The sequence below is a fragment of the Uloborus diversus genome, chromosome 1 (assembly GCF_026930045.1).
Source record: "Uloborus diversus isolate 005 chromosome 1, Udiv.v.3.1, whole genome shotgun sequence".
Lineage (NCBI taxonomy): Eukaryota > Metazoa > Arthropoda > Arachnida > Araneae > Uloboridae > Uloborus > Uloborus diversus.
In genome coordinates, this window is record NC_072731.1 from 199,750,296 (window position 1) to 199,777,014 (window position 26,719).

The window sequence follows — 26,719 nt, forward strand, 5'->3', positions numbered from 1 at the left end:
ATGATCACTGATTTGCGCGTTAGGTAAATTGAATTTCCTGATTTCTTAATATTCTGCGCAAAATATTTGGGGGTGCAACCGCCCCCTCTTGCTCCCCCTATTTGCCGCCCCTGTGAGTGATTGATAATCGAGATCTTTTGAATTCGAGAACTCGAGCGATTGACTTCTCGAGATCTTCCGAATCGAGTACTCGAGTGATTGACTTCTCGAGATCTTCCGAATCGAGTACTCGAGCGATTGACTTCTCGAGATCTTTGGAATCGAGTACTCGAGCGATTGACTTCTCGAGATCTTTTGAATCGAGATCTCGAGATGTTTTAAATCGAGAACTCGAGATGTTTTTAATCGAGATCTCGAGATGTTTCAAATCGAGATCTCGAGACGTTTGAATCGAGTACTCAAGTAGTTCATTTTCTGAGCTTTTCCAGAATTGAGTGGACTGCTACAGGAGTGCCCACTAAAAGGGGAGAGGGGGCATGGTGCAGCCTGCGCCATTGGCCGTTTTTTTTTCAGAGTGTTCTTTATCTCATTTTCGGGTGGGTTGAAGGCATGGCGCAGCCTGTGCCATTAAAATTTTTAGGGCTGGTTTTTTTGAGAGGGTTTTTTAAATCTCATTTTCGGGAGGGGGCAGGGGGTCCATGGCGCAGCCTGCGAAACCGAAATTTTTAAAAGTGGTATTTTGAGAGGTTTTTTTTAATCACTTTTCGGGAGGGGGGGGGGGGAGCTCTTTCCAGACGGATGCTCCGTTACATTTGAGAGGGTGCGCCATCGCTCTGCGAAAGGGGGGGGGGGGGTGGATACCCTTGACTTTTGGAACAATTAAATTCCCGAGTTGTTTTGGCAGCAGTGCGCTCGAAATAGGAATGTGCCATTAAGCCTACCATTGAGGGGTATAATAAGGGGCGAACCCTCCTGGCTTTTAGAAGTTGTTGTACTCATATAAATGAAGTCCTTAATGTTATTCGGCATAATACGCAACTCGTGGGATACTCTTTAAACCCCTCCAACTCTCTTGTAAGGTTCGAAATAACGGGCCTGCCCCCCCCCCCCCGCTCCAATTCCTTGAAAAAATCTAGTTTTTACGTTTAAGTGGGTCTAGTTTTTTGTTGTTTTCCGATAAAATGAGCAGATAAACCCCTTGCTCCCCTACCCTCGGGAAAAGTTCGAAACGCAAGCCTGTTTTAGGGGGTCAATTTGATAGATTTTAGTCTTTATTTATGGGTCGCAATCCATGTGGGATGCTGGTTCGACGAGATTCCCTGTTAGCGTGTCAGAAACTAGGAGCTCGGTATTTGGGCGACCCGGCACGGAGTAGTATAAACTATTATATGTTTATTGGTAGCGGCTAGAAAACTGGCAATGGGCCCTTGTCTCTTGGTGGCCCTCACAGGATGCTCCGTAGCGATTGAAATGGTGCGCTATCACCCCCCCCCCCTCCCCCTTCCATTTCAATTTGTGTAACGGGTTGATTTCTCGATTTATATTTTTTTTCACATTCATTTTGAGTGATTTATCGAATGGTTTTGTATTTTAACTAATGATTCTCAGATATCACGTGGTTATTTCGAATGGTTGCGGGCACTCAAACACGAAGTTAATAATGTAAACAATTATGTACGGGAATCGTTGCTCTCTGCGTAGAAGGACTCTTTTATTCTAGTTTATTGCTTTTTTTTTTGATGTTCTTGTTAGTGGAATTATAATTATCTGACTGATACATGAGGAGGGAGGGTAAAATATTTCTGACTGCGTTTTCCAGAAGATTGGGATTCCCGGCGCATTGAAAGTTACTAGTGTGGCTTGAAGTGCAATGAATTTCATGATTATTATTTTTTTTTCTTTCTTGATTCGCTCTTTTTTATTTTTATTTTTCATTCGCTGACTTGGGAAATATGTAATAACAGTAAAAGTGTCGGGAGTGGAAGTTGAAATGCTTCTGAGTGCATTAAAAAGAAATATTGAAGTTTGTCGTGTGTTAAAAAAAAATAACATTTTATACAGATTTTTTTTTTTTTTCAAATTCTATACGTAAGATATTTGTGACTTTTTTTTGCGTAGCATTTATTTTCGTGTGCGTAATTGAATTTAAATGTTTTTCTTGTTTTACTCGCTTGTTTATGTCGTATTTTTTATATATCCAATGTCATATTTCTTATATTTTCATAAATGTTGATTAGTATATTATTCACTCAACTGAAAAATTTAGAGTCAATTGATGTGCTGATTTTATGCGATTTTTTTTTTTTTTTTTTTTTTGTAAAGTTGAGGCAAAACTGCTGAAAATACTTTGGCTCGCGACGGTCCATTTCGGAACTTAAGGTTCCGTAGCTACGCTTCATTTTCGTTGGTCCTCAAAAAGGTTTAAATTGATTACCAAGTTTCTCTGAAAAGCAGATTACGTATTCGGTTTTCAAATCATCCGATACGCTCGATAACAGAACATTCGAGAACAAGCAATATATTATGCAAAGGTCCCCACGAGAAAGAGGGCAGGGGGGGATCCATGGCGCAGACCACGCCATTGAAGTTTTGAAAAGGAGAGGGTAACTAATAAGAAGGCTTTTAGTCTTATTTTAAGGGGCTCTCGTTCTGGGGGTTCTCCGTCGCATTTAAGGGATGAGTGTCATCGCCGGGGAGGGGGGGGGGGGTGAGCACCACTGCATTATAAACACATTGCGTTTAAACGTTTCACAAACGTTTCAACATGGTCGTCACAGCGTTAACAATCGTTTTAAAACCTTTATCTCAACGAAGTGTGCTCTTTGAGTAACCCCATAGAAAAAAAAAAGCACTTGAGAAGCAATTATTTGATTTTGAAACCTTATAGAATGGCAGGGGTGTCCGTTCGTACCTGTGAGCAATGACGTGCCTCTTATGACAATTTCCCCTCCCCCTCCTCCTAAGAAATAATAATTCGAAAAAGAGCTAAGACCACCTTACATTTTCAATTATACGGTTTGTACCATACTGGTTCAATATATTTTTAAGTTTAACAACTCTCAAGTTTAAACCTGCTGATGTCGCCCAAAGACCCGCCCATATTATCATTATCCCTCACTTTTTAATAAAAATTGTACAAATTTGATCTTAATAACTGTCAAGTTCAAAACAATATGGAAAGCTTTTCTCTACCCTTTGTTTCAAGATTTCACCACCGGATCACACCAGGGCCGGACACAGAAAACCATTTTTTTAGGGGGTGGTGTCATGTTGAAGAGAGCCCCCCCCCACACCCCCCATGAACGAAATTCCCGTTTTTGGTACGAAAAATGTCTGGATCTGTTTGGGAGTCAATAAAAAGCACCAAATCGGTCAGGAATAAGGCACCTAATTGGGGATAAACGTTGCAAATTAATTTTATGAGCAATGAAACGAAGTATTAGTTCAAATATTTACTTTGAAAAATAATTAATGAAATGAAAAGATACCGTCATCGTTTATATTTTATACATAAAGTGTTTGAACACAATGTGTACGGAAATTGTTGTCGACGGTTTAGGGTGGGGGGGGGGGCATGACCCCCATGACTTTCCCGTTAAATACACAACTCATACAACACCTGCCCCGCCATAAATCTGCTCATATGATAATTAACAATTTTCGTTCGATAAATATCGTTGGATTATTAAGGAATCTCTCATTTATTGAAAATTCGACGCCAAACATTCAACTATAACCCCATTCGAATAAAGCAAGCGAAAAGCATTCATTCGATTTTAAAATCATTCCAAATCTATCCATCCCAAGAGCGAAGGCGCACCGCCTATGAAGTTCTTCCTCAAGAACAATATCCTCAAAAGAGACACACAGAAGTAAACCACTTGTTTTATAAAGAAATAAGTAAATACCTTAGTGCCGAGAAGTAACATGAAATAACAAACGTTTTGTATCCCAAATATACAGAGTACTGCTGAAACGTGTTTTAGAATTTTAAGATACCATTTTTTCAACAAAATAGTAAGCTTTTGCATGTAAGGGGCCATTCATTAGTTACGTAAGTGTGATTTTGGCAATTTTTTGACCCCCCTTCCCCCATGTAAGGGTACGTAAGATTTTTCAAACTATTCCCCGTATTCTTACGTAAGATTCCATTTCGTTTTTCAAAATAATAAAATAACGAATCTAACATCACTGGAATCGAAATTAAATTCACTACTTTTAAATTAAACCTTTTTGTGTAATGAAATATTTACTAAAAAGTTGGAATCTAGACTGAATGTTTTTCGACATTTTTTTTTTTTTTTTTTGGTATATGATGCTATACTAATTAAAAATAAAACATGCCATGCATAATGCAATATTTTTATTATGTTTTACACTATTCATTCTTCGTAAAACAAATAAAAAACGGCTTATCCTAATAGGTTTTTTACTTTCCAGACGCAAATAAAATATATAATCCCTGTCAAACCACTTAACCGCGCAATTTCAAATGTAAAACATCAGCTTGGAAAATATTGCGTAAGAATGGGTTTGAACCCCCCCCCCCTCCCAGTATGTAGACATTTGTCCAATCCTCCTCCCTCTCGGGACCCTTACGTAATTACTGAATGGTCCCTAAAGACATCCAGTAATGTCCTTACATCCACAATCTCACTATTTTGCGTTGAAAAAAGGATTCCTTCAAACTCCGAAACACGTGTCTGCAGTAATTTGTATATTGGGTTCTAAAACGTTTGTTATTGCCTGTTACACTTGTATCATTACCCAATGGTAAAGTAGAAGGTGGACGTAAGGGGAAAGACCTCCTCTCAGGTTTTCAACTTAAGTATTCCCCCTTTTTTACCTGAAATATAATTTTAGTACCTCTCAAGTTAAAACCTTATTAGCGCCCCCCCCCCCACTTCCACCAAACATATCATTAGACTACCAAAGTATCCCAAATAATCATTTCATAATCAAGCATTCGACAGCATACATTCAATTATAACACTATTCACATGAAACATTCGAGAGGCAATTATTTGAGCATAACACCATTTAAATCGCAAGAGTATCTATTCTTCAAGTGTGCTGGCACACTTTTTAAAATTAGGGACCCCCTCCCCCTCAAGAAGGATACTTCTTAAAAAAGACTAACGTCCATTAAGAATTTCAATGACGCAGTATGCACTATGACCCACCTTCCCTGTGGGCACCGCAGCGCAGCCCGTCACTCCAAATTTTTATGGGAGAAGAGTTCAACGCAAATTTTTTCGGAAGACAACAAAAACCATGCCCATTCATAAGTAAAATCATTAACTTTTCAAAGCCAGCCCTCTGGCCCCCCTAAGTGAGGGATCCGCCCCTGCAACTGAAACACTTCAGGAGCAGGAATGTCCACCCGCCCTGAGGTCAAGGGCACCCCCCTCAATATAGCAAAGACCTCCCCCCCAAAAAAAGAGAAAAATATCCCTCAAAACGCCCCCTCAAGAAGGATATTTCCTAAAAAAGATTAACGTCCATTAAGAATTTCAATGCGCAGTCTGCGCTATGACCCACCTCCCCTGTGGAGCACCTCAGCACTCCAAATTTTTCTGGGGGAAGGGTTCAGTGCATATCTTTTCGGAAGATAGCAAAAACTAGGCCCATTCATAAGTAAAATCATTAACTTTTCAAAGTCAGCCCTCTGACCACCTAAATGACGGATCCGCCCCTGCAACTGAATCACTTTAGAAGCAGGGGTGCTCCCCTGAGGTCAAGGACAGACCCCACTCAATATCGCAGAGCCCCCCAAAATAAGAAAAATACCCCTTAAAACACTCCCTAAAAATGTCAATGGCGCAGTCTACGCCATGACCCCCCCCCCTCCTAGATGGGCACCCCTGTCAGAAGTCAACTATATTGAGAGATTCATTCAATTCTCAAATCGATCGAAAAATACACTGCTTGAGTGATTGACATCTCGAGAACTCAGTATCTCGAGAACTCAACATCTCGAGAAGTTCAAAGCGAGAACTCGAGCAGTTGATCGCTCGAGCACTCGGAAAGTGACAATCGAGAACTCGAGCAGTTGATCGCTCGAGTACTCGGGAAGTGATAATCGAGAACTCGAGCAGTCCATCGCTCGAGAACTCGGAAAGTGATAATCGAGAACTCGAGAAGTTCATCGCTCGAGAACTCGAAAATTGATAATCGAGAACTCGAGATACGATAATCGAGAACTCATGATAATCGAGTTCTCGAATGATCTTGAATAATCGAGTGATTCGATTATGAGAACTCGATTATGCCCATCACTAATGCAGGCCAAGGAAGAAGCTGTACCTGCTGCGAATCAAGGTAGGATTTGACAGTCCTGGCGACATGTGGATGGGCATTATCCTGCTGGAATACATCTCCTGGCAATCCTTGGAGGAAAAGAATAGCTTGGGGCTGTAAAACTTCGTTTATGTATCGGGTACTGTTCAAATTGCCCACAATTCGTAGCAATTGTGATCGCCCATGATATGCTATGGCACCCCAGACCATAACTCCGGGTGTTCGTCCACTGTGGCGTTCGATAATGCACTCCGGAATGTGCCGTTCACCGGCATGGCGCCTGACACGAATTCGGCCATCATGGTTCCACAAATGGAAGCAGGATTTGTCAGAAAAGACTACCTGCTGCCAATCAACACGCCAGCTCCTATGCACATTGGCCCATTGTAGCCGCAGACGGCGATGGTTTTGCTTGAGAGGAATCCTGTATAAAGGAATCCTTTCGCGCAGCCCACGCTGCAGCAGACGTCTCCGAATTGATGAAGCACACAATGAAACACCTGTAGCTGTTGACCACTGTGCTGCCAATTGTCTAGAAGAAGCTGTGCGGTTCGTCAGCGCCATACGCACTAGGTGTCTGTCATCGCGAGCTGACGTCACATTTCTGGGTCCACTCCCGGATTTCCGAGCTGTCCGACCCTCGTCCGTCCACTGCTTCCAAACACGCATGATTGTGCTGCTGTTGCGCTGCACACGAGCGGCTACTGCACGATAAGACAATCCAGCTTCACGAAGGCCGACGATTCTGCCCCGTTCAAACTCCGAAATTTGCTCAAATTTCGCTTTCTTTCGTCGAAGAGGCATAGTAAAGATTCAGTTAACGTTTACTCTAGCATATAACCACCGCCACCGATAATCATACATGTCTCGCTACAGCCGTCTATTTAATTCGATTCGATCCGTCGTTCAGAGGACGCTGCTCAGCATATGCATGCGCTACCGGCCTGCAATTCTAATCATTTGCACATCATGCCCTACTTTACATTTCCTGCAATTTTCAGCTCACTTGCGTAAGTCCTTCGTGGTGTTGCAATTTTCATAAACAGGAGTGTATGTTGATTTGATCTAGTTACGCCAAGTGTGCACCTACGACGACCTACAGCGTTGAATTTTGTGCTCTGGTTACTAACTACTAATAGCGTACAGTCGACACTCAACAACTCAGAAGTCCAAAGAGACCAGCAAAAACCCTCAATTTATTGGTAGTTTGAGTTATGGGAAGTTCCCACAACCTTTTCAAGAATGGGGTGGTTTCCTTCAGTCAAAAGTACTACTTTTAGTCATAGAAATGGATAGAATAAGCAAAAAAATAAATAAAATAAAAATAATAATAATAACATGGACCCAGAAAATACTTTCATTTTCCCAACAGTTTTTTTAAAATTAATTTTTTAAAATGTCCGTTTTTTTCAAACAAGACGTGGTCTTGATGATGTCACAAATGATGCACTTTGCCGCATCTTTCTTCTACGTTTCCACGTTATGCTAATCAAACAGCGAATTAAATATTGCGCTCTACGCTTGCTATCAACCACATCGTTGCCAATACACGTGAGTAAAGATGCGAATTGAATATTTTGCACTGTGAATGGCAACACTGAATAGCATTCCATCATTTGTGATGTCATCGGCAGATGCCGTAAATAAATAAATGCGCTCCGATTTAAGTATTTTTTTAGAATATTAAACATAAACAAATTTATCAGAAAATGGTCAGATTCTGTTTTTAAGCATGTTCTTTTAGAAAAAAATACTTTTAAAATTTTGGAAACGACCCCATTCGAGACCCAATGAAAACTTCGAGATAAAGCAATATTCAAGTTATAAGACTTTGAACTATCGAAAGTTGTTGAAGAGGATCTTCCCCACTTTTTATTCACATTTTTCATGAATCAATTTTAGAGAGAATTAAAGGGACCATGTTCACAACATACAACTATTTTATTTTCTACACACTGATAGAGTTTACATGATGGACAGCCAATTCCCCTTTCTCCCGAAAAGCGGTTAAAAATATGCCATAAAAAAATGCTATCCCGCTATTCGGTCAGGAGATTTGTCAGTCATCCCTTCACGACTGTCTATAGCCATATGAACTCAGGCGCTCTCATGCATCTGCGCAGTAGGCAATCATCACGGAAAGCCCCATTACGCAAGTATGGAAATCCCAGTTATAAACCATGGGACCCCTTTCAAGTGTTACGCAATGTAACCGCGGTGAGCGTATAATTTCTTACAAAAGTTGGCTGTTTTAAGGTTATAAATATTTTCTTTGTATCCAGTAATGATTTGCAAATTCTAGTTGCATTTATTCCAATAGCAACCGTGGTAAGGGTAGTGTTTAAAGTGTAAAGCTCTAGGTTAGCGGTCGTCAGTCGCCAACGGGCTACTATTTCATTGATTATGACTACCAAAGAATCAAGTCCTAGTCGCGAAAAGTGACAAATAATTTTTTTTTTCGTTAAAAATTATATAGTGCTACTACAACACGTTTCTAATCCTATCCTTGCTGTTATCTAGGGTTTCCAATCCCGCGCTAATCTCAATCCCGCGGGAATTCGGGATTGTAAGGAGCCAATCCTGGGATCCCGCGGGATTGACTGTATTCTTCTAAAAGTTAAGTTGTCAAATAGAAAAGTTGTGCTTTTTAGGAGGGACTGCTTCTGTTACATAAATTACTCGTTATCTCGAATTAGGTACACCAATTGAAGAGTACTACAATGTCACATCTCAATTACCGACTATCGTTTGGTACGAACAAGTGCACTTTAAAAAAGTTCAGTGCGTCTTAACAAAGCATCGCTCGTATGGGATGGGGAAAAGATTTTAGGGCAAAAAATAACGAGCTTGAAGAAAAAGCGATGCAGCTTCACTGCAGTTGGTTTTACTGAAACTAAATAATTGTGGATATTTAGTAAAATATCCCCATAAACTTCACCACCTTCTAAAATAAATTTTTCTTTTTTTTTTATGGGGTGTGTCATAATAGGGGTTTATGCTCATGAACTTCAAATTTCGGACAAAAACGATGCCTATTTGATTTGTGTGTTAGTCTATCCAATTTAACTTGCCTTGTTTCTTCATTGACGTTGGTCATTGCATTAGTGCATTTAATTCTTTACAGCAGGAGGGGGCGGGGGGAGGCTGATTGGGTCGTAGTCCCAGTAAGAGATTTTGAATAATTTTGCTAGTTTTACCTCTCTCCGTAAAGAGACCCCCTCCCCCAATCAAACACTTAACGTACAGCACTAATGTTTCATTCAAATTTCTGTCACCTCTTTTATAGTCGTGTCGAATATTGAAGATTGCTCACCTAATTCATCCAAGATAATTTTCAAGGTACCACCCACAAAAATAATTATCTTCACTGTGACAACGACATCGACAGGCACTTTCTACAGGTTAGGGAGTACAAATGAAAAATAATGTCAGGTTTTCACTACTTTCTTCTTTGGAAAAAACAGCGTGTGCACTTTTAGTAAGTTAAAGTTTCTGAGCAAATTTCTTAGACTTATGAAAGCGTTTCAACATTGCATTCAAGCTACTCCAGCGGATTTTGCACTCTGTAATACACTTTTTCAATTTCTTCTAAGCCTGATTTTCTAGGTTTCAATATTTAGTGGTGATTTTCAAAAAGGCTTATAATTTTTACGCACTTTCACAATTGCTGAACGTATGAACACTAAAACCTGGAATGAGAATACCAATTCATTCTCAGAAAAATATGCTCTATTTCCGTTTTCTTGAATTGTAAATCTACCGTTCACCATATGAAACATGAAGTTTTTTCTTGCTTTTCTTGTAAATATTCAGGAAGGTAATTAAAACTTCAGATGATACTTGTAAAAGTATTCATTTTATGAACAGCAAAAATTGGGAAACGTTTGCATGGAAAGTCTTTGCGGGATTGGAAATCCCGCGGGATTCGGGATTGGGATTACGGGATTGGAAACCCTACTTGCTACTTAATTAACGTTGGTCATTCTATCCGTGCATTCAATGCTAATTAGTTTCATCAAGCAGTAACTTCAGTAAAAGTTTTTGGATAACTTCTTTAATTTTACTTGTTATTTTAAAGAGACATTCTAAAACATGAACAGTTTTACGTATGCACTGTCATGCGAGTTATCCTGTATTTCATATAAGTTTTAGTAATTTCTTTTATAATGACTGAACTTAGATTTAGAGTCGTGCCGTTGTCGAATATTGCAGATTGCTCAGATAATTTATCAAACAATTTTCAAGGTACGACTCACATTTATAATATTAGCTTAACGATGATAAAGACATCGGCAGGCACCTTCTACCGGGTAGAGAGTTTAATAATGTCAGGCTTTTTTCTTCGGCGAAAAATATTGTGCTCTTTTAGTAAGTTACTGTCTAACCACTGATTGTATGGAAAGGTAAACATCCGGTTTACACGCGGAAATGGGAGCATCTATTAGTTTTCAGGGATGTCAGATTTTGCAGATGCATGTTAGCCTCTAAATTAAGCTGAGTCTCGTTCAAATGAGCGGAATACGCGCATAATATTTTTATTTTTCCCCTCATTCAGATGGAGTCGCCCCAACTGGATGTTTGCCAATTCCATACAATCCGTGGTCAAACAGTAAAGGTTTTGAGTGTATTCCTTAAGCTTACATAACGTTTAAATATTGCATTTAGGCTACTCCAGTGGATTTTGCAATTTGTAATATACTTTCTCAATTTTTTTATAAAACGCAATTTTCTGATTCAAATTTTAGCGATGGTTTTCGAAAACGTTTGTAATTTTTACGCATGTTCCCAATATTTGAATGAATCAAAACCGAAACCTCGAATGAGAAAACCAACGCATTCTCAGAAAAATAAACTCTTATTTTTTATCGTAATCCTAAATGGTAAATTCATCGTTCATCATGTGCGACACAAAGTTTTTCTTGCTCTTCTTGCAAATATACAAGGAAGGTGATTCAACCTTCACTTGATGTTTGTGAAAATATTCGTTTTTTTTTTTTTTTTTTTTTTTTTTTTGAGGGGCAAATGTTAGAAAACGCTTGCATAGAAAATCTTTGCGGGTTTAGAAATCCTGCGTTATTTTGCACTTGATCCCGTGGAATTAATCCCGCTAAATACAATGCGGGATTCGGGATCGGGATTGGAAACCCTATTCATTTGGTAGTGACACTTGTTCCTTTGCAACATCAGACTCTTCAATTTGCCGGCAGGGAGGGGCATTATTGACCCCTGGCTTTGAGAAATCAATGTATTTCTATGTATGTGGGCGTGGTTTTTGCGGTTTTTTTTAAAAAAAGGGGAGGGGGGAGGGGTCCCTCCCCCCTGGAAAAGTTGCAAAAAAAATCAAAACAAAATGAGTCTCTTTGAGCATACTAACGCATTGTATTCAAAGGTTGAAACTCATAATCGAAATTAAGAATCATGCTTCAACGCATGAAATTTACACTTGATGGTTGCATCCCAAGCCCTCAACCCCAGTTAACCAGTCCTAAAATATTGATTCTCAAGTTCCATGATTAAAGATGCGATAGACGTTTCAGCATTGTTATTGGAATAGCTGCACCCGAACAACAGCCTGGCATCCAATTAAACATGCCTCCTCTTTAGATTGTGCTCCTCCAAAGCGATTATTGAGAAAACTCAAGCTTTTAATCCTTCCTCCATGTACTTCTCTGATGAACTTCATATTGGATCTTTATTACCCGCTAGCTCCAGCGTAACAACTCGACTAAGCCGCAACCCGATTGGTCCGCTGAGTGGTCTGCAGTGGAAGATTAGTAAAGCTTTAGAAATTTCGCTCTGGACTTCGCAGTAAAGATTTTGTGTTATTTTTCAGTGATGGGGGTCAAGGGTTACTGGAAGTATTATTTAGTTGGTGGTAGAAGGTATTGCTTTATCATTTTTATTATTATTAAGCAATTTTATTATACTTGGCCTGATTGTCACAGAGAAATCTGAGGCCTGGTTTTCCTTATATCTCAGCAACTAGACAACTTAGAGACTTCTGGATTTCACTAAATGATTTGCTTTATCTAAAGGTACAACTTAGCGCTGAGAAATTAAAGTTCTAAAATAAAATTATTATTTCGGTTAGGATGGAAAACAGCAAATTTCATGTAATTTCCCCATTAAATATTTAAATATAAAACCCATTGTTACAAATTTTGTTGCCTTGCAACAGTAATGTTAATTGCAATCATAATGGAAAAGTTTGAATCAAGGCTTCTCTGAAGCAAGCATGAAATGTATTCAATGAAATTGCTCCCGTAGGATTTGTATCCTCACCTACGCCAATGATCAATAACGGGGCTAAGTAAAGAGACATATTAGGATCTTTATCTCAAGTAACTTGTATGTTGTGAACCATAAATTAGTTTGAGAAACCTTTAATATTTAAATGGATCAAAACTCATCGCAAACGTCGTCTGGAAAAAAATGAAGATAAACCTTGAAAACAAGAAATATTTTATTTCTTTGTTGATCACCATTTCTGTCTTGAGGCAAACAATTGACTTTGGCAACAGTTAGAAAATATAAAGTGCTGATAGTCTAAAATTATACTCGACGTTAAATCCCGGTTATCACAAATTTGCCATTTCAACTGCGCTTGCGCGCGGACTTAGCTTTTTGGGCTTTCTGTTTTAAGATTTCGTGTTGCTTGTTCATATTTAGGTTGTGCTTGAGTCTCAACAAATTAATGAATGCGATTAGAGTATTTTCACAGCGATTTCGGGATACATTATATGAAACTACGGATATGAATAACAGATAATCTTTATAAAGAAAAGAGACGAATTACACTTCAATATTTATTGGTTTGGAAATATTTATTTAACGTAAACGTAAAACACGTTATGTACTTCAGAAATGATCGGAATATTACAAATATTTCGGAATTTTCAAATATAATTCGATATATTATAACTTTTGCGGATATTTTACGTTAGGCGTAAACAGCTTAGTATTGTATATTTGTATTTAGGTTGAGGGTTCCACTTTGTATTGGAAGTGATGCTGCAGATCGAGTACGCTCTTCTGAGGTTAAAAATTTGGCCCTGAAAAGGGCCTTTGTTTGATAGAAAAATCAGGCTCCGAATCCATTAATAATTAAGACGCAAAACTCAATCTTTACCGAGGTGTAAAAACTAAATCAAAGACAGCTTTGTAATTTCTAATTTTTATCTGTTCTTATCTTATATTAACAAATTTAAATGTTTTCCATTAGTTTGAGCAAGAGTTTCGAAATCAGCAAAGTCCGCGCGCAAGCGCAGTTGAAATGGCAAATTTGTGATGACCGGGATTTAACGTCGAGTTAAAATTATTATTTCAATCGGGATAAACAAAACTAAAAGGGACACCAGTCCAGCACAAACGTCGCCTGGGAAAAATGAAAAATAACAGAATTAAAATGAAAAAAAAAAAAAAAAAAAGAAAAGAAAATACTAAGCAATTTTCTTAATGCACTCAAAAAGACAAAATAACTTTTTTCTATGTCACAAAGGATAATTTAAGTGTTCCTCTAGTTTCAATTATTCTAAGAAAATGACACCACAAACGAAGAAAAGTGCGGCTCAAGTCATTTCGAACCAAACTTTCCCATTAAGAAAATTATGCATTTTTCAACACTCAAATTTGTGATTGAAAGTTAGATACTGATAAGAAATTCTCTACATGACTTGAGCCGCACTTTCTTTGTTTGTGGTGTCATTTTCTTAGAATAATTGAAAACTACAGGAACACTTAACTTTTCTATGCCAAAAAGGATAATTTATTTTGTCCTTTTGAGTGCATTATGAAAAGTGCTTAGTATATTTTAAAAAATTCTGTTATTTTTATCTTGTAACTTAGAGACTGTTCTCTCAATTAATAAATAACGGGAAATTCGTCCAGGAGTAAACTAACGTACTTCCCTGTTCATTAACTTTGACTTTTCAACATATATGCTAAATAACTCCGTCACTTGTCTTAAGCTTGTAAATTACTTTAACTTTTTTTTTTCAGTGAGAACAATTTCATAAAAACAAGATTCAAGTAATAACTCTTTTCTATAAGAAGAAAGCTGTTAAATAACATAAAACTGTATGATATTCAATTTTTTAAACTGTTAAATGCTATATTTAAAAAAAAAAATCCATCTATTACTAGCTCTAAGTTCCTATATGATGATCAAATGCGATACTAAATGAAAATAAAAGGTAGGGAATTTTTTTTTGCTAAACGTTCTACATAATTCAGGGATTTTTCACGCTAGCAGTGGCTCGGGTCTCTTTGGAGTTAATAAAGCAAAAACCGCAACATACAAAATTATAATAATTCCTTAGCAGTTTAGAAATATTGTGAAAGAAGCTGCTGGAACGTACTGTCGGTTCTCCTTAGCTGGGACCTCCCTCCAATTTGCGCATACGGCAGGTCTGTTCCGATTATATCAAAATAGAAAGAGAAACCCCGAAGTAAAACTATGCAAAATAACGTTTCCAGCAGTTCTTCCTATAGTGCATTCAGGGAGAATTGATAGCAGATGTAAACAAAGAGGGTTGCTGTTTGACGTCAACATCAGCCACTTTCATGAATTACGCATCGGATTGGCGACTCATCTCAGATAAATTTCGTTTTTCTGATTGGCGCTGTTTTTGTCATCCCATCGCCAATCAGACAATGGTATCGCCAAATGTCATGTTGCTTTGCTTACTTCTACTATCAGTTCTCTCCGAATTCACTATAAGTAGTTTTGAAAAAGACAGTGATAACAAGTCCGATGAAAAGTGCACATCCTCAACCTATCACGCTTTTTAAAAATTTAACCTATCCCGATTTGCTAATCTTTGCTTTCATGAACGGACAGCATCATATACCCACAGCTAAGCAAAATTATCGCAGTATTGCGCCATAGCAGACTCTTCACCCTGACGGTTGTTCTCTTTGTTTTGAGCTCCGAAATGACACTGCTCAAATACGCAGGAAAGGCCGAGAATGATCTACTAGAAATTACTAAGTTTTGCAACGGAATTGGAGGTAACTCGTTCAAATTAGCGCCGAAAATGCGACTCTAAATCCGATTTTAGATTAGTGATATTGGCCATATCTAGCCATTATATTTAGCTCCTACCCTCACCAACATCATTAAAGATCGTCTAAATTTTGTTTACAGGACCTGGACCTCAATTTAGAAAAATTTTTCAAAAAGATCCCCTCTCGTAACATTGATGGTCATCTTAAACTGCGATTTTGGAAGTTCAGTTTCAAAAAATTTGGCTCGTTTTTGCTTTAGTATTCCTAGGCCAGATGTTCCTCCCAGTCCGTTCCTTCCCCCTCCCATTTATTTTCAGAAAAAAAAACAAAAAACTATCGTCTCGGGAGCCGTTAAACATTTGAAAAAAATTTGCGAACGGCTGAGGGGTTTTTCCTTTTTTAGAAAACATTAACAATGATAAATGAGTTAATAAATATGTAAATAAAACTTGACTTGCTGTTAAAAAACTTACAAAAATATTTAAATGTTAAGAATAAAGTAAGAAATTATCATAAGTATTCGCATTGCTGAAAAACCATAGAAAACTATGAAAAATAATCACTAAGTTCACGCAAAAGATGTGGGTAGCGGTGTTTTCTTGCTTTTCTTCTGCCTTTTTTTGAATAGGGACATTTTTTTAGCTTGGAAGAACAAAAATCTCCGAGGACCGGTCAAATGTTTGTCAATTATTGTTCTCAAGATTTATAACCCATTACAAACTTTCAGTTAATTCGGTGTATTTCACGTATTTCTGCCTTAGCCCTGGCTATAGGGCGGTAACTTACTGAATAAACTTTCAGTTGTCTTCAGAGTGCAAAAGGAAGTTTTTCAAGGAAGTATAAACTGAGCTGGAAGTTAATAGAAATTTTATGTATCATAAAAATACTGCTCGAGCGGAACTTATAACTCTTCAGAAACAAGTTATGATACTATTAAACTTTACATTATACCAACCAATTCCTTCTAATTTTCTCCCTAAATCCTGTTTCTCGTTAAATCAGAGGTCGTTATAAGCGAGTTCAACTGTATCGTCAATTGCACTACTGGCTTCGAAAAAAGTTTGATGTTTTTCTGCACTTCAAAGCCATCAAGTACACTGAGTTGAGTTTACTCATTGAAAGCGAGTTATGCTCCTATTGTGCCAGCGATTCTAATTTCCCCGCTAGATCCGATTTCTCGTTAAATCAAAGTTCGTTATAAGCGAGTTCGACGGTGCCACTACTACTACTACTACTACTACTACTACTACTACTACTACTATATAATTGCTTCCATTTTGAATCAGACTTTCTTGCCATGGAACGTGATCATCATCAAAAGTTGGTAATTCTTCCGTCAGTAAAGAAATCGAATTCTTCTTTTCTTTTTCTTTCTTTCTTTTGTCTTTTTTCGAGCATAATTGAATTGCCAATGTCAGATGATTCTTTCTCAAGCTTGGTAAACTATTTAGTAAAATTATTTTGATAAAGATTTTATTCAGTTTCCATTTTATTCAACTCTACTTTTGTGTTGAGTGAATGGTGTGTTTATGAGCCGTTTTCTCCAACACAGCCGTGCCCTTTTGTCATGCATTGGAGTAAGAATAATGCTAATGAAAAAAAATCCTCAGTTTCTGTAATTAATTATTAACAAGATGGCGCGAGCTGAACCATTAGGAGTCGCTTTAATTGTTTCGAGAATGTCTTTAGAAAAGAAGTACATCTGTCTCTTACAGTCAGCATTAAGTCAGATGTCTGGCATTAAATTTTAATGCGCTGCAGGATGGATGGAGAATGTATTAAGTAGCTCTGAATATTTTATTTCAGTTTCTTTAGTTTTAATTTTGTATTTTTGTTTGACTTCGTTGCAGATTTTTTTTTTGACATTTCGATATCTTTTCGTACATTCTTGTCGGTAATGAAAGGAGCTGTTCGACTAATATTTGTTAATGCCGAATTTCTTATTGTAAGTTTCCTTTAAGACACGCTGAATAGTTGTTTGGTTGATTTATATTTAATGCTGTTTTTTGCTTGTTACTTGAATGCTTTGTGATTAAGAAATTCGAGAGCCTTTTATTAGATACATAAACGTTTTATAACGTTCTCCTTGATGATTCAAAATCGTATTGGTCTTTTCGGGGCTTTGTTGAAAATCTCCCGAATTTAAGGATTGTTTTCTGGGTTTCAAAAAATTTATCTCGTTTTTGAGGAAATGGGGGCGGAGGAGGATTTTCATCGCGGAAATTCTGAAATTCAGCAAAAACTACTTTCTCGTGTTGCTCAACCAAGTATTTACTTTTGTTTTGATTGGACCTTCTCTTCCACGTTCAATTGAATTAAAGCATATAACTTTGGCTGCAAAAAGCAAGTAGCTCAAAAAATAAATAAATAAATAAGTAAATAAATAAATAAGTAAGTAAATAAATAAATAAATAAATAATTAAATAAATTAAAAAAATAAATAAATAAAAATCATCTAGCTGTCGGTATAAAAATGTATGTGTTACAATAACTTTTCCTGTTTTGTTTGAATCTCTCTGACTGTCTCAGATTGTTTGTCTCCTAAGCATTGCAACGACAAACCTTGGGAAAGGGGGGCGTATTTTTAGAAAAAGTGACATTGATGATATAGGGGTGCCCCCAAAGAGCAAGGAAGCCCCCCCCCCCTTAAATTGCGTGAAGACCCTCAAAACTAGCCCTCCCCCTCAAAAAAAAAAAAAAAATACCCCTCAAAACAAACTTCTAAAAATTTCAATGGCGCAGTCTGTGCCATGACCTCCCCTAGGTGGGCACCCCTGGGTGATACCTACTTTTGCAGCTACATGCTTCAATAATGTGAAATTCACATTTTTGCAATGGAGTTTTTAAGATATTGTATTAGTCTGCTGTAGCATAAGTTACTATATCATTTGGCAATTTGCACGACTTTTATTGTTTTAACTTGTTTATTTCCCGGGCCGTATATATAACATCAGACATCTTCGCTCTAATCTTTATGTGCCAAGAGTGATGGAATTTATTCTCAAGCGCTCATGCCTGTTCAGATAACTGTCCTTGAAAAGGGATCGTTTTTACTAGCTCGGACCATCCGCTTATCTACCCAGGTAATGGAATATTTCAGGCTCACCTTCAGTTTCTGGACAGTCCCCGCTGAAAGTTCTGAAGTGCCTCTAGATGTTCTACGAGGTTTCAAGAATGGCTATCATTCTCGTGATGGGAGAACAGAATATACATCCTCAAAAAGACGATGGACTTAGAGTAGCACTTTTATCTGCACCCTAAATAGCGCATCTTCTTCTGGGGTAAAAAGTTTGAATCCGTCAAAGATGTACCACATTTGTAGAAGAATTCCGTTGCAGAGGATCTGCTTTTGCTTCATCTCTCGGATCGGTTTATTGTGAAAGTTTACTTTTTTGATTTTAGAACGGAAAGTTTTAAGAAGATTTGAGTGTAGAGATGGATTTTTCTGCTAAAATTTGTTTTAGCCTCGCTAAATGTCTCGCAGCCTGTCGTCTTTTTTTGCTTTCATAAAAATATTTGATTCTACTTGATGTTTTGCTTCGGATCTGTCTATTTCAATCTCGTTTTTTTTTCGTTCTTTAGTGCTATTCTAGAGCTCCAAAAGGTTTTAACTTATTATTTTTAAATATATTTATTTTTACTCTTACTGTTTTACGTTTACATTCACCATACTTGAGAATTAAATTCATTGTTTGATGTATAAGGATATCAAAAAATACTTTATTTAGTCTACTATATACTACTTATATACTATACTTTAGTACATATTTTTCTTTTGCTATTGGATGACTTCTGACTAGTTAAAAGTCTATGTGTTGTCAGTTAATATTTTCTAATTTCAGTAACGTCTTTTTTTTAATCAATTTTTTGCGCTATATTTTTTGTGTTCCAAGGCATTTCAAAACTATCGCTGGTGTTGTTGACGAATACGATTTTGCTTCATGAATTGATATATGACTGCTGTACATTATAAATGATCTCATTCAACTCATGCAATCTGCTAGTTAGTGCAAAAGCTTTTGCTTGGTTCTTAATTGATCCGAATAGAAAGATGCTTTTGTTATTTTATTTTGTGATTTAGGAAATTATTCTTTGAAGCTTTGAAATTCTTTTTAACGGCTCTGTTTTTAGACATTTAATTGCATACTTAAGAAAAGAAAGTACACAAATTCTACTGAAAATTCTTTTAATTAGCTTTTCTCGTCACTAAATTGATGTAAGGAACAGAATGTTCCAAATTTAAATGTTTTACATCATTTAGCATTTTTATTAGCAGTTTGATCATTGATGTAATTTCTACTCTTATTGCCGCTGGCATTTTTATGAATGTTTGCCTTCCGTTTCAAATTGTCTTGATTATATCTATGTTTTGGAATTCTTATCTTTTCCTAATAATAACAATTATTTACTTGAAATGTGGAGTAAACGATTTTATTCAGTCTCTCTCACTCACCCTTATTGATGCATAAAAAAACGCAACTCTTAGCTTAGGATACAATTTAATATCATTGTGTAGGAATGGAAAAAAAAAATCAAAAGTCATGATTTTTGTAATTGAAATGTATTGATTCGATTTTTTCTCATTCATACGTGTTTATTATTCCTTACATCTTTTTGCTCTACTTGATCAAGTGAAATTATTCTTTGTTGAGCACTTTTTGTGATAATTTACTTTGATGCTCAACAAATGATTTTGAAGGCAATTTTTTGCTTGATTGGATCCGAACTGATATTTTTGAATCGGAATGAAGTCACGCTTGGCGAGACAAAATGGATTGCTAATGGTTAATTTCACTCTGCAAAAAACTTTGCAAATGTTTGAACATGTGAGTCTTTTTGTTTTTCGTTTATTCAGTTTTCTTTTTCGCTGTGTATTTTTTTTTTCTTTTTTTTGTATTTAGCTCTTAACTGGCGAGGTGGGGCGTCTTACTCCCCTGACATCATATGGATTGGACTTTTGCATTCAAGCGTTTTGTTATGCATTTTTTTTTTTTTTTTTTGAAGATTAAATCAATTTCCATGAATGTTTACGGATGCCTCTTACACTTGAACAATATTTTCTTAATTTCTACCTCACATACATAAAAACCTATGTTTTGGAAGCATGCCAGAAGCAAGCACGTACGTCGCCGAAAACTACGGGGCGTGCCGTTTTTCTAAAAGTTTCTGTTTTCAGAATAAGAAATATAAGGCATTTAAAAGATCCTATATTACACTCAATCCATTCGTCTTTCATTATTAAATTTTTTTTTTTTTTTAAACTTTTAACTGGGTTTAAGTACTTTGTTATGAACACGATCTTTATAGGTTCATATTTATCTGTTTAATTCAACCATTTCGAACAACAACCACACGCTACAAATATGTATTAAGTATAGTATTTGATTAATTTTATTTTTTTAGGACTTGCAGCGGGAAATTGAATCACAGAGGGACCTCCACCAGACTTTGAGTGAACGCAGCAGCCATTTGTTGCAAAGCCTTGAAAGTCAAGATGATGCTTTGTTGCTGGGGCGAAAGCTCCAAGAAATGAATCATAGGTGGAATGCTCTCAGGCTAAAAACTGTATCACTGAGGTGAGCATTTTAATTTATTTTTTATTTACTATTTTTTCCAGATTCAATTCTAAAAATCAACAATTTTGCAGTGAAATTTTGTTATCTAGAGGAAAACACACTTTAAAAAAAATTCTGCAATTTTCAGATTATAAATATTATATTAATCTTCATTATTGTGTCCTCAGGAATCGTCTGGAGAGCAGTGCAGATCAATGGAATCAATTGCTTCTCTCTTTGCGAGAGCTCACTGAATGGGTTATCAAAAAAGAAACAGAACTATCTGCTCAGCCTGCTATAGGAGGAGATGTTGCTTGTATAGTCAAACAGCAAGACGAGCACAGAGCATTTAGACGACAGTTAGATGACAAAAGACCTGTGGTGGAGAGTAGTTTGCTTGCTGGAAGGCATTATGTTGCCAAAGAACCTCCACTCTCTGATACCAGTGATTCAGAAGGTGTGTGGACAGTTAAAAATTATCTTCTTGGAATGAATATATTGTGCAAGAAGGCATTGGTACAGTTTTGAAATGTGCCTCTTGCTTTCTTCTACAATTAAATTTGTCGTAATTATTTTTATTTTTCAAGATTTTCTTAGCAGTCAATTTTCTTTTCTAAGTCCTGTTTTACATTATTTCTAATTTTGTGTGAAACTGCTGATTAGACTTGAGCCCAGTGCTACTCAAATCATTGTTTTACATTTGAAGAGCCTGTTTTCAAAACGTTTACCGTAATTTTTGGACGAAACGACGCACCCCCCCCCCCCCCCCCCCCCCAAAGTGCATCGAGAAAAAAGCTCAAAAGTGCTGCATCGCCGCAGTTCTCGCCAAGTGAGAGCAAGGAAGTACCTACCATACTAGATAGAAGAACCACGCCTAAGGAATATACAACGTCTCTGACTAAAAAAATAAAAAATCAGATTACTTTTAAACGCTTTTTTTGCAAAAAAAAAAAAAAAAAGTGCGAGCATTTGTTTCTGAACTGAAATATTTCTTTCTTTTTTTTCAACTTTCAGAAAATGTCCTGTTAAAATTAGCCCTTACTAACTTTTACATCGCTATCCATTGCAGAAGTTAGCCTGTTGAGCGATTTTTTAAACCGATCTGGCCGTCCTGAAAGGAAGAAAGTAAAAAAAGATAAAAGATTGGCAGGATGCCAAGTGTAATGGAAATCCAGCGAAAAATGTTTGAAACCGGTTTTTTTAATAACCTTGAACTTCAGATACGCGTTGGTGCTAAAAGAAAAAAGCGAAAATGGCCGAATGATAAACGACACAGCTAGAAAATCGTAACCGCCGCATCAGCTGAAGCGCCGCGACGCGTTCATTGCAAATTACAGTCAAAATTTTCAAAATTGATTTTTTAGTGAGAAAGTCTGCAGCATATGTCGAACAATATAAAATTTACAATACCAATCAAATTTCCAAATGCAGTTTAGTGGTAATGAAAACAGAGTATGAAATTCGTGCTTTTTTTTTCAAAAAATTTTAAGTCACAAGCAAGTTTTGTGCCAAAAGGGATTGAATAAAGTTTAAGTTTAATCAATCAATCATGGGAGGGGGGGGGGTTACCTCTCTCTAAAATTACTTTATTTGTATGCGTTTCTGCAGTAAAGCACAAAAAGCAATCTGCAAACAAGGGAAAAAAAACTTGTTTTGCAATTACTTTGAAGCTTTGGGAACTACCAAACTACGTGAATGTTTTAATTTTTGTAAACAATCTTGCAGTGATACACCTATTGCTAAACATAAATGGAAATAATGATAGCTATTGAGAAACAGAATTTGTAAATGAAGATTTTTGGTAACTAGCTTCTTCCAAAATTGTGTATCTAAAATCCATACTGTGGTTACATGAAAAAAAAAACTTAATCATTTTCAAATGGAAGTGAGTCATTAGGTTATTTGTTTGTTCCAAAAGGGGTTGAACCATTTTCTTCTATTTCTAAGCAAGTTAATTTTATTCACTACACTGGAAAATTGCTCGTCAAGGTATGAGGAGTGAAAATGGCTTCTACATTTGAACGAAGCCATTACCTGTTTGGTGATATTTTGATGCTTGAAATTGTAACCTTAACTCCAGTGGATTAACCCTAAACTCCAGTAGGTAGCGTTCATTGTTGACCATTCTTTCGTTTCTTCATTCCCCTGAAATGACACAGTCTTACCAGTAAAACAGTTAAGTTACGGGATCGAGTTCAGCTATTCAAGAGGGTGGCGGTTGTGTGAACCGTAAAAGCTATATTCCTCCCCTCAAACTCGTCATTTAGGAGGGGGGGCAGAGAATCAATTGCCCCTTCTTTTATCCTGTATTTTAAATACTAATCGCCCCCTATCGCCCCTCACGAACTTATCGCGTCCTTGAAGTGCTAAATCTCCCCTTTGGTGGCTATCATTCCCAGGGTTGGAAACCACTTTTCTAAGTCATAGCAAAACGTATTATCATACCAGTATAGTGTAATCCATGGAAGAAAAAGGTTGGAAGACACATATAGAAATGTAAAAAATATTAAAGTTCAAAAAAGGGGGGGAGGGACGAGCTTAGGTTCAAATACAGTGCCTAGAACTATAATTCAAATGAAAAAGTGGGTAACGCTGTCCATCCTCGACTACACTAACTGTATAAACTTAATTTAAAGCAAATTTGTGGAATGTACTTGATTGAAATTAGTAGCAATAGCTTTTAATTCCTTCAGTTCTATATTATTGGTTTTAGAAAATGACGGTCATGGAGGGGGCGGTTGCCCCCATCGCCCCAATAGTAAATCCGCCACTGCTATTATATATACAGTCAAATCTTGATATCTCGAACCTCCTTATCTCGAAACCCTTGATGTCTCGAAACAAAAATTTTCCCCAGCATTTTCTATAAAAACCCCTATCTATTTTCCATAGTTATCTCGAAATTTATTTTTCGAAACCCTTGATATGTCGAAATTTTTGCACAGAAGCAAGTTTCAATTGTCGTTTTGCTTTGGCAATTTTTGTAGTAAAACCAGTTCCAGAGACAATTGCTTAACGTTTTTCATCCCTTTTCTTCGAAATATTGTGAATAGGGGATTGGGGCAAGATGATAGGGGGGTGTTGGCATGAAAGGGGTGCTGCGTTTTTCCCAGAGTTTGGAATCTTTGTGCATTTCTTTCGAACATGCTGTCCACTTTGAGGAAAGGGGTTCGAATTTTTGGTCCGTCAGTCTTCAAAAGAAAACGGAAAATGCGTTCAACATTTTCATCATTCAACTTTTTTAACTTCTACAAAATGGCTGCTGAGAACTTTTTGAATGTGAGGTTACTGGGTAAAGATAAAACTAGAATTTTTAAATTTTTAGGAGAAAAAACCAAGTTGAAATTGTTGTTCATTTCAAAATCTTATCCTGTGCACTTTCGACAATTAGAAATATAGAATATATAAATGCATATAGCGTACGTGTGTGTAAATGTGAGAGTTACTAGTGTAATTTTTTAAAAACCTGGATAACTTGAAAACTTGATATCTCGAAATTTTTCCTCGTCCCAAGAGATTTGAGATATCGAGGTTGTACTGTATATACAAATACAAGAGTGACGACAAAAGCAACAGGCTCTGGGCCCAGCTAGACTGGTCCTAGTCAATTTCCAATCCCCAGTGAAGATCAATGGCCCTCTTAGAACTATGTACTCCCTTGCTCATTACCACCTCTTCTGGTAAACTGTTCCAAGGTTCCACTACCCTGCTATAATAATAATTTTTCCTAATATCCATGTTAGCCTGAGATTTAAATAGCTTAAAACAATGACCCCTTGTCCTGTTTTCAGTGCTAAACTTCAGCCCCGTAACATCTTTCATTTTAATAAATTTAAACAACTGAATTATGTCCCCTCGGTCTCTTCTTTGCTCAAGACTGTATATTTTTAACCTTCTAAGCCTGGAATCATAGTCTAAGTGAGAAAGTCCATTTATTAGCCTTGTATCTCGCCTTTGAACCCTTTCCAATACATTAATGTCTTTCTTAAGCTAAGGAGACCAAAACTGAACAGCATACTCCAAATGAGGTCTTACCAAACTTCTATATAAGGGCAGAAGAACTTCTTTAGATTTGTTTGAAATAGATCTATTGATAAACCCAAGCATCTTATTGGCCTTGTTACTAGCAATGCTGCACTGTTGGCTAAACTTTAAATCCTGACTTATTAAGACCCCCAGATCAGTAACTTTGTCTGCCTGACTAATGACTGAACCTTGCAAATAATAACTTGTACACTTATTTCCATGCCCTAAATGTAGCACTTGACATTTCCCAACATTAACAGCCATACCCCATTTATCAGCCCACTCCGTAATATGATCTAGATCATCTTGCAGCTGTTTTGCTTGTTCTTCATTATCTATAGTCCTCATAACTTTGACATCATCAGCAAAACAATTCATGTTCCCAGAAATATTTTTGTGAATATTGTTCATAAAAACAATGAACAAAATAGGCCCTAACACTGATCCTTGAGGAACCCCGCTTAAAACCTCACTCCAATTAGAATAATTTCCCCTTATAACTACCCTTTGTTTCCTTCCGGTCAGCCAGTTTTTTACCCAAATGAAAGTTTTCCCTCCTATTCCTATATCAGCTAATTTGCTAAGTAGAGCAACATGTGGTACCTTATCGAAAGCGTTTTGAAAATCAATGTAAACAACATCTACAGGCTTCTTATTGTCCAAAGCCATGGTAACTTTGTCATAGAAATGTAATAAATTAGTTGCACAAGATTTGCCTTTCCGGAAACCGTACTGAAAACTAGTCAATAGATTATTAGTCCCTAGAAAATTTACTATCTTAATTTTTATCAATGTTTCAAAAATTTTGCAAACCACCGAAGTTAGACTCACAGGTCTATAATTTCCTGCACTTACTTTAGGCCCTTTCTTGAAGAGCAGTGTAATGCTAGCCAGCTTCCAGTCCTCTGGCGCTGTCCAGGAGTTATAAGAAGCATTGAAAATGTTTGCGATTACATCTGCTAATTCCTCCGCACATTCAACTAAAATTTTTGGATAAATATTATCAGGTCCCTGAGCTTTAGTCTCTTTAATTTTTTTCAAATGAAGTAAAATGTCATCCCTGGAAAATACAAAGTCCTCAGGCTGTACTATAGCTTGTGTCTTGTTGGTGTCAACTGTTGAGATACAGTTATCGTTAAAAACACTTGAAGAAAAGTTATTAAGAACATTAGCAGTATCACTATCGTCCTGAATTAAAATTCCGTGCTCATCAACCAGTGACCCAATATGACTATTTCAAACTTTCCCCGAATTAGCGTATGCAAAAAACCTCTTGGGATTCCTGTTTATGTTATCTGCCAGTCTTTGCTTCAACTCTCTTTTCTGAATCCGTACCAAATACTTAAATTTACGCCTTGCCTTACAATATTGGAGCTTATCTGCACTGTGACCAGTTTCTCTAAACCTATGAAAAGCAGCTTGCTTGTAATTTAGAGCGTCTTTAGTTTCCCTGGAGAACCACATTGGCCAAATTTTAGTATTGACACCTTTTCTCCTAAAAGAAACATGATCCCCAACCGTTTTCGCTAGCTTTTCCTTAAACTCTGCTCACTGAAGATTCACATCGCTATTGCCCAATCCAGAAGAAAAAACTGATTTCAAACTCTGCCTAAGTGCCACAAAATCAGTATTTCTGAAATTGGGCACTAACCTAAAATTCTCTACTTTGTGCGTATCAAATTTAATCCCAAACCTAATACTGTTGTGGTCACTGTCTCCAATGTGTTCCCCTACACATAACCCCTGAACAGAACCTTCCATATCACAGAAAACTAGATCCAAAATCACGTCCTGTCGAGTACCCTGAGTTACAATTTGATCTAAAAAACAGTCACCAATTACTTTCAAAAATTCCTCTTCTCTGCTATTACTATGGTAAAAATTATTCCAAT

General features: G+C 36.9%; 1 protein-coding gene across 1 annotated transcript in view; it reads left to right on the forward strand.

Annotated features, from left to right (window-relative positions):
* The window catches only part of LOC129234114 (dystrophin-like), a gene marked incomplete at its 3' end in the record, with an annotated part of 333,560 nt that overhangs the window by 279,417 nt on the left and 27,424 nt on the right, over nucleotides 1-26,719 (forward strand). The window contains 2 exon segments of the mRNA XM_054868004.1: nucleotides 20,650-20,822; nucleotides 20,990-21,258. Of these exon segments, the coding sequence (XP_054723979.1) occupies nucleotides 20,650-20,822; nucleotides 20,990-21,258 (442 nt within the window).